Here is an 8,610-nt window from a genome sequence, read left to right as displayed (position 1 = left end):
AATATAAAGGATATATGAAATAAAAATGGATTTGGAATACAAAGATGGTTGATTACTTTAACAACTTTCAAAAATAATTTTAGTATGAAGTGCACCTATACGTATTCGCGCCTAACGAAAACTTCAAGAGCTCTGATAGTAAGGGCAATGTCAAGAAGTCTATTTAAATCCTTTGCGTCCACAGAGACCAAGTAGTAGGGAGACAGTAAAGCATCTTAGCTACCTTTGGAAAGCATATTAGAATACCTTCTCTCCTTCATTCACACGATGTATAGAGGTGGAGATTCGCAATACTTGTTTTTCAAAGAGTTTTGGAATGTAGCCTTCAACATCCGGTTCAATAAACTTCGGTGAGCAGATTATATTTAGAAACTTATCTAAAAAATGTAATCTTATATAAAAAGGTTTGTTCTTGGTAGCTGCACTGCTGTACTGGTGCAATAAGTTAGAATGAGAAAAAATATATTTGTCTTATTCTAACTTGTTGCATCAGTTCAGTAGTGCAGCGACAAAGAACAGGCCTAAAGTGTCTTTCGGATGGATGCTGTGTACATAACACGTACGGCGCTTTGTATGTGTGGGTGATCGCCACGCGCCGGACGCCGAAGGACACCATTTCTGTCGGTGCGTGTATACCAGTGTCGTGCCCAATATTGTTTCTGATCCACCTTGGCCAGGTTGTTGACCCAGATTGGCCCGAGTCCAAAAACGATATATAGCAGTATAGTTAGTAATAGGCCGTTTCTAACTACGGGGCTCCGAGTGGTGAGCAGGTGTGCAGGGGGGACTTATAGGCGGGGGATATGACGACGCGGATCAGGGCGGTGCAGGAATTGCTGACGCAGGATTTTTGGGTCTGCGAACTGGGAGCGCGAGAGGGGGAATCGGTTCGCGACCGCGATCGCGACCGCCGCCGTCGCCGCCGCCACCGCCGCGATGCTCGCGCTCTCCCTTTATTGCAAATTTTTCTCTCTCGCCCGTACGCGATATCCAATTGTACAGTTTTATCATTCCGGCTCTTTCTCTTTTATTCGTTGCGTTCTTTCTTACGCGGTCACCCATTTACATACATGCCGCTCGCCGCCGCCGCCACCGCCGCCACCGTCAGGTTCACGTTTCGTAGGCACGTTTCGTAACAGTCCCCGGGAACAGCTGAATGAAAGAGAGAGCGCAGATATAAGAATATGAGAGAAAGAGGGAAAGGATAGTACTGCGATGAGTGAGAGTTAGAGCAAGAGCATACAAAGTATGAGAGAGAACGATGATAACATTGTGGAGAACGCAAGCAAGAGAACGCGAGTATAAGACAGAATATGAAAGAGAAAATAAGGGTATGAAAGAGCGAGAGAGTGGGAGCGCACGGGAATACAAGAGAAAGAAGAAGAGGATAGTATGATGTGTGAGAGTTGGAGCGAGAGCGCGCAAAGTATGATAGAGAACGATGATTTTATAATAATCATTTAAAGAGCGCAATAACGGAATGAAGAACAATACGCGTACATGCAAACAGTCTAAACTATTTATCGAGGAATGAAGTATTCACTCACCGGGAAAGCAGCCCCATGTCTCAGTCCAGGAACTAGTCCATAACAGAACAAAAACTACACTAAGCTACCACTACATTAAAACTGCTAACTACACTGAACTGCTAAAAAACTACTATAACACTAAAACTACTAAAATTACTATCATAATTGTAAAATTAATGTTAGAGAAAGTCATTCCTCCCCCTCCTCGGGGAATTATCTCCCTGATTATCCTCCTCGGCGTCTGAGGATACACCCATGCACTCCAGCAGATTAAGGACCGCTGGAGTTTGGAAAACCTCGTGGGGATCAAACCCCAAAAAATCCGACTTATCTTCCTCCCCGCTGGAATCTTCACTGTATTCTTCTTCATTCTCAATATTCTCGCGGAGATTGGAAAACTCATGCATCACGTCCCCCGCATTTTCTACAGCGTCCACAACTGCTACATGGCCCGGAATGGGCGACGCAGGGGGTGACAGAATATGGTCCCGCATAATTGCCAAGTTTTTTTTTTGCACGACGCACACCGTAAAAAAACAGCGGACGACTAACATAGAGAATCAGCCCGACAGTCGTAAGAGAGCTTAAAAAAGCTGACATATCAAAGTAATAGACCTCAGAGAAAGCGGAATCACATATCTCAATCACGAAACGAAAGTCCACCTTAATCACCACTTATACCTCAAGGACTACAAAGCAACTCACAATATCGAGTAGAAAATTAATAGTTTTCGCAACCCTTTCTTTAAAGTTTTCTTATTTATTTAAATAATAAATATATAGGAATATATAGGAATGAGTATAATAATAAACATAATATAATATATGAATATAATATAATATAACATAATATAATATATGAATATAATACATAGGCATATACATCCATGACCCGTCGTCATCGCCACCCACTGACCACCGCGTTGTTCGTTCTCACTCTCACCCTCATGCAATCTCTATTTTACATACGGTTAGATAGAAGTATGAGATGAAGCATGATAGAGAACGCGAACAAGAGAAGAGTGAGTAAGAGAGAACATGAATAAATACGGTTTTATTTTATAATATTTATTTTATTTCCGTTGGTGCGAGGGCGTGACATCATGCAGATCGGAGAGGTCTTGTGGCACATCATTCTTATTTTCAAATTATATTATATTTATATTTTTGAAATGTTTAATTGTAAAATAAAATTAATCTAGTCAAATTCGGTCGACCGACCGCAAACGCGCATCGAAATGAGATCGCCGCCCATATGAGAACTATAACAAAAACATTTACAAGGATTAAATTATAAATACTTACAATTTACTGCGTATTTCTTAGTAGTTGGAACAATCCTATAGGTCTCCTAAATCATTATCCTCATAAATTAGTAGTAAGAACAATCCCATAGGCCTCCTAAATCATATCATATGATGACGTCGGCCACCAATTTCTTTGTGAAAACTCGTGGTACAATTCAGACCGCATGTCTGAAGAGATGAAATTGTAAACGGATTACCATTTATATCAATGCAATTATTATTGCAGCGTATATGTCGTTGGCGCGAATTCCGTAAGCAATTAGTTTGCATGGTACGGCGAATATTTGTGTTTTAAACGTTTTTATGAAGAATATCATTATTGTACAAATTATAATCCGTAATTTACAAAATAGTTAAATATATCCGCATTATGTAAATCAGAAAGTTAGACAAGGTTATCAGTGCATTATATAGATTTACGTCATTTAATATTAAAGTAGAGTTTTAATATCTTGTTTATTGATTTGCCAAATTATCCACTGAAGTAATAAATGTATGAATGTTATTATTATAATAAAATAATAAATAACGTTTATTGTTATTATGATTTATACACTCTAAAAAATATTAGTGTGAAATTTCACCATACCCATGTAATTAAATAATTCGGTGTGAATTTTAACACCGAAATTGTAGAGAATTTTTCACACCGACATGATGTGAAAACAAAGCAATAGACGTCAACGTTTCACACTGCGGTGTGAAACGTTGACGCCTATTGCTTTGTTTTCACATCATGCGGTGTGAAAACGCGACACGCAACTGCCAGCAACCAATCGCTACAGCGTTTAGGTTATCGTACCAGTTATTAATCCGTGTTTACGCCATCCGTCATAATTACTAATATAAATAGGAAATCCGGGAAAAGTATAAAAGACTTCACAGTCTTTTGTTGTTTTAAGTTATAATAGTGTTTGTGACAAAATTGTGTATTATTGAAAAAGATAACTCACGCAGCTCGACAATATGCTCGTCAAGGTAAAGTACCATAACCTGAAGAAATTCGTCCACTTAGATACAAGTGATTCAGCGGAAGAATTCATTGTTAGAGATAAAGTTATGTGTTTTAAGCAACAAATATATCAGAAACGTAGCAAGCAGAATCTTCTCGTGATATGCATCAGTTTGCATTCAACGTACAGCAGAAATGTCTCTCGGCGTAAAAATTGGGGATCGCGCCGGTGTTGCATCTTTCGCTAACACGGCATGCTAAAAAAAAAATAGAATTATAATGAGTGAGAAGACGTCATACCGATTCGCCGGTGTCCGTTTTACTCGTACTTAAGTGAGAGACGTCATTAGTATCGAGTGCGAGTGAACCAGATATTGAACACCGGCAAATCGTTATCATGTTTTCTCACTCATCATAACTCTATCTTTCTCGAGCGTGCAGCGTTGGTAAAGGATGCAATACCGACGCGATCCCCAATTTTTTTGTTTCTCCTCGTCTCCACTTTACCGCGCATCTAGTAACACCTAGTATGGCGCTTCGTGTGGTAGGTAATCTCCGTGCTGGATTCCGAAGGACGTTTCTGTCGGTGCGCGTATATACATACATGTTCATTGCAGTTATGTATCTATGTTTACTGGAAAAATATTTTATAATAAATTATTTTTCTCTTTACTTTTACTAGTACGCAACAAATTTATGACAGAAATAAAAGACGAAAAAATAAAATTTCAAGATTCAGATGAGACTGAAATAGACTCTGACGATCTGATAGAGTATATATTACAAAAGCAGTCTGACAGCTTTATTTTGAATATTGTTACAGAAACTTCAGCTGCTTCCGGTAAGTCCGTTATAAACCTGGTAATATATTATATATAATTGTGTACATTCAGAAAATATATTTTCAAAAATTTTGTGCTAATGCATTAGGATCTATGGTGCAGTATTCAACAACAGCAATAGATTCATTGTTTGCCAGTACATCATCTGCTTGTGACAACATTATATTACCTATTGAACAGTATCTGGAAAATACTAAAGAGAATGTTTCTGCCAGTACATTTGCTTATGACGACGTTAACATTTCTGTATTACCTATTGAACAATATCTAAAACCTGCTACAGAGAATGTTTCTGCCCGTACATCATCTGCTTGTAATAACATTTGTACATCACCTGATGAACAGAATCTCAAAACTGCTAAAGAGAACACTTTTCTGCTGAGATCCAAAAAGTACTTCAATAGACAACATATTAATTTGCAGTAATATAAGATTACTTTAGAAATAATTTAAATAAAAATAAAAATAAAAATTAATGCATATGTAGTTGTGTTTTGATGATACCATACAATATTTTTATACAGGTAGTTAACAAAACTTTGAATGAAACAGCAATTGGACGCAATCTGTTAAAAGAATATGAAGTAAGTGCTACTCTAAAACCTGAATCTCGTCGAGCTTTAGTTAGATTGATTATTGGACATATTCAAGAACAGCATGGGTAAATAATCTTTCTCGTGAATCTTTCGGGTACATTATATAATAATTTATACTTTATTTTTTCTCTTTTATGCAGAATAATCCCAAGTAAAAACGTTAAAATTTTTTATGCAAAAGGCATAGTGCAAACATTTCCAACATTACGGGATCCCAGCACTGCAGTAAGTATAAAAAGTTATGTATAAAATTTTGCTTGAAAGAATAAGGATTTTTTTTCTATACATGCACACATATATACATATACACACACACAGGAGCTATTCTACAATTCTAAAGACAGAAGCGGTTATTTGACCTGGCGCCTTCGTACAGTAGATCCTTACCATGTACCAAAAAAAGCCAAGAGAGAAATAACTATCTAATAGCAGCCCTGAAAATCCGAGAATTCCTGACAGTCAGATAAATGAAAATCAAGAAAAGCAAATTGTTAAGTGGCTAAAAAATGCATCTTCAACGACACAATTGGCTGACATTGAAATTAGAATGAGACAATCATTAAAATATCGACGTATTATAATACTAGATCCAAAAATCTCCAAAAGTATACTTACAAAATTTCCACGATTTTTAGATACGCCAGGTTTGGTAAACTTTTTTTTTAATTTTAGTTTAGAATTAAATAAAAGCAATATAAGTTGTTCACTTATTATTTTTTTAGATACAAAAAGATTTTGAAGCTCTAATGCCAGAACATGCGTCCAAATTAATTGAAAACTGGCAGGAATTTGAAACTAGAATAATTAAAGTATCTGAGACCACAATAAAAAATAAGAATAAAGATATTGCATGTAAGTATTTAATAATGCACAGAATTACGAACTTTTATTGTTTTTCATTGATGTTGTGAAGCGCAATGTATAATATATGTTTATTGGCAGTATGGGACAAAACTATACAAACACTATTTTTACTTCTGCATCTTCTACCACCAACAGCTAAAGGAAAAAAAACGTCGAATTGTGCAACTGTAGATGTGGCAATGTCACGTCTTATATCGTTTCATCAGGTAACAAAATAAATTAATAATTGTTTGCTTGTTATTGTTCAGAACTAATATCGTAACCTTGCAGATATGTATTTGTACATATATTCGACGTTGCATATATTTTATACTTTAGATTGGTCTTCCACTGCCATCCGAACAAGAACTTACAAAAATCAATTTACAACCATTTCTACTAGAAGTGGGTTCTAATCAACAAGCAATCAGCATTTTTTATGTGGTCTTTGATGGAAAGCTTTTGCCATGTCCTCCTCACACGTCAAGTATTAGCTCCTTTGACACTCTATTTAAAACTCATTATGTATTTGGCTGTAAATATGAAGAATCATTAGAAATATTCTGGAAATTTGTGCAGATGATATTCTATGATATTGATGTTCATAATCATAGTTTTACTCCAACAATGCGTGAAGTACGTACTCGTATTTTTAATATAATTATTGAATAATAAACATGGAAAGATATTTTTGTAGCATATGCAAGAAGAAAAACTTTAATATTCAAAAATTAGTGTGGCATTTACGCAACAGACATTCTATGCATCTATATGGGAAAAATAATCTTTCTTGTGGACAACCGGGTTGTACATTAAAATTTTTTACTTTTACTGGTTTAAAAAAACATTTGAAAATTGCTCACAGTAATTTTAATCTTCATACAGCAGATTGGGTTAAAAGTCAAAATAACATTAATCTAAATATACATGAAAATGAAAATAATAATATAAATATGCAATGTGAAAATGAAAATGCCTGTAACAATACTTTACAAGAAAACTGTGAAATTGATATAGCACTCGTTTCTCAAACTCCTAAAATTAATAAAGTTAATTGTACTACTGATTTAATTCTTACTAGTGTAAAATTGAAAAGTATTACTTGTAATTTCGTATCACAATTAATTGCATTGGGTATGACTGATAATTCTATGAACTCTGTAATCAATGCAAGTACAGAATTAATCATAGTGATTGCCAACAGTGTAAATGCTCTTCTTCAGTGTGGTCAAGTAGATCATGTGCAAAATCATCTAAAAGATGTATGCGGTGTATTCGAAAGCATTAATTCATCTTATAAAAAAAAAAAATTTTTTTCAAAAAGAAATGGGAGTAGTACCTGTAATTGAAATAAATGTTGGTACAAAAGCTGTTACAAGATTTGATAGAAATACAGGTGCGAGCAAAGTTGTTTTAATGCCAAGAACGTTTATTTATGTATCAATTATAGATTCTTTAAAATTTCTGCTAGAGAACGAAACTTTGAGAAGTTTCATAGTAAATCCACAATCTATAAATAAGAAATATTTTACAAATTACACTGATGGTTTACATTGTATGTCACACGATTTATTTTTTAAAGATAATCAGTCTTTAAAAATAATGATTTACTATGATGATTTTCATGTTGAAAATGCCCTAGGAAGTAAAAAGAATAAACATAAACTTGGAGCAATTTATTTTCAGCTAAAAAATATACCTCCTGTTTTTAATTCTCAACAACAACATATTCATTTAGTTAGTTTGTTTCATGCTAAAATTGTGAAGGAGTTTGGTTTTGATGTAATACTGCGCCCACTAATCCGTGATTTAAAAACATTGGAATCTTCTGGAATACATATTGAAGGAATAAATATACCTGTCAAAGGTACTATTATTGCCGTCAGTCACGACAATCTTGGTGCAAACTCTTTGTATGGTTATACCGAAAGTTTTAATTCTACATATTACTGCAGATTTTGTTACTGTACCAAGAATGAATGTAAAATTATTACCACAGAAACCGATAAGACAGTTCAACTTAGAACTCGTGCTTCGTATATAAGTGATATGCAAAAATTGGATAATGGAACGACGATTAGCAAAGGGTTAAAGCGTCGTTGTGCTTTGAATGATCTTACATATTTTCATGTAACAGAGTGTCCTAGTGTAGATTGCATGCATGATATTTTAGAAGGCTCTTTGTAACTAGTCATTAAACTTCTTGTCAGTACGTTAATTAAGGAATATAATATAAGTCTTGAAGAAGTAAATGCTCGTATCGATCCATATCCTTATGGATATTTAGAACAATGCAATAAACCGTGTGCTATAAAACTTGATATGAAAAGTATAAATATTGGACAAAAAGCGTCTCAGGCTTGGTGTCTTGGACGCTTTTTACCATTAATTTTGTGCAATGACACTTATATTGATGAAAGAAGCAAAGATTTGTGGCATGTACTTACATCCTTTCTAGAAATAATGAGTATAATTTTTTCTCCAAAAATCACTGTCTCTTTGACGTATTATTTGCAAGAATTAATATCTCAGCATTGGGAA

At 34.8% G+C, this 8,610-nt stretch overlaps 2 protein-coding genes across 4 annotated transcripts; both read left to right on the top strand.

Annotated features, from left to right (window-relative positions):
- The first annotated feature begins 2,372 nt into the window (after positions 1-2,372).
- Positions 2,373-5,349, top strand: LOC118646196. 3 transcript variants are annotated; one of them, XM_036288575.1, is made up of 3 exons: positions 2,373-4,629; positions 4,719-5,022; positions 5,155-5,349. In XM_036288575.1, the coding sequence occupies exons 1-3, from the start codon at positions 4,416-4,418 to the stop codon at positions 5,156-5,158; spliced, it is 522 nt and encodes a 173-aa protein (XP_036144468.1). In that variant the 5' UTR covers positions 2,373-4,415; the 3' UTR covers positions 5,159-5,349. The 3 variants fall into 3 exon arrangements, with proteins under 3 accessions (XP_036144468.1, XP_036144469.1, XP_036144467.1); XM_036288576.1 differs by lacking the exon at positions 5,155-5,349 and having other exon boundaries at positions 2,373-3,814; positions 4,471-4,629; positions 4,719-5,129; XM_036288574.1 differs by lacking the exon at positions 5,155-5,349 and having other exon boundaries at positions 4,719-5,129.
- Positions 5,161-8,321, top strand: LOC118646198. Its single transcript, XM_036288577.1, has 5 exons — positions 5,161-5,291; positions 5,367-5,451; positions 5,949-6,078; positions 6,169-6,296; positions 6,409-8,321. Exons 3-5 carry the CDS (start codon positions 5,973-5,975, stop codon positions 6,739-6,741), a joined length of 567 nt encoding a protein of 188 aa, XP_036144470.1. The 5' UTR covers positions 5,161-5,291; positions 5,367-5,451; positions 5,949-5,972; the 3' UTR covers positions 6,742-8,321.
- The last annotated feature ends 289 nt before the right edge of the window (positions 8,322-8,610 follow it).

This window comes from Monomorium pharaonis, chromosome 6 (genome assembly GCF_013373865.1).
Source record: "Monomorium pharaonis isolate MP-MQ-018 chromosome 6, ASM1337386v2, whole genome shotgun sequence".
Taxonomy (NCBI): domain Eukaryota; kingdom Metazoa; phylum Arthropoda; class Insecta; order Hymenoptera; family Formicidae; genus Monomorium; species Monomorium pharaonis.
Note: the sequence above shows the minus strand (reverse complement) of the source record. Positions and strands in the feature narration are given on the sequence as shown.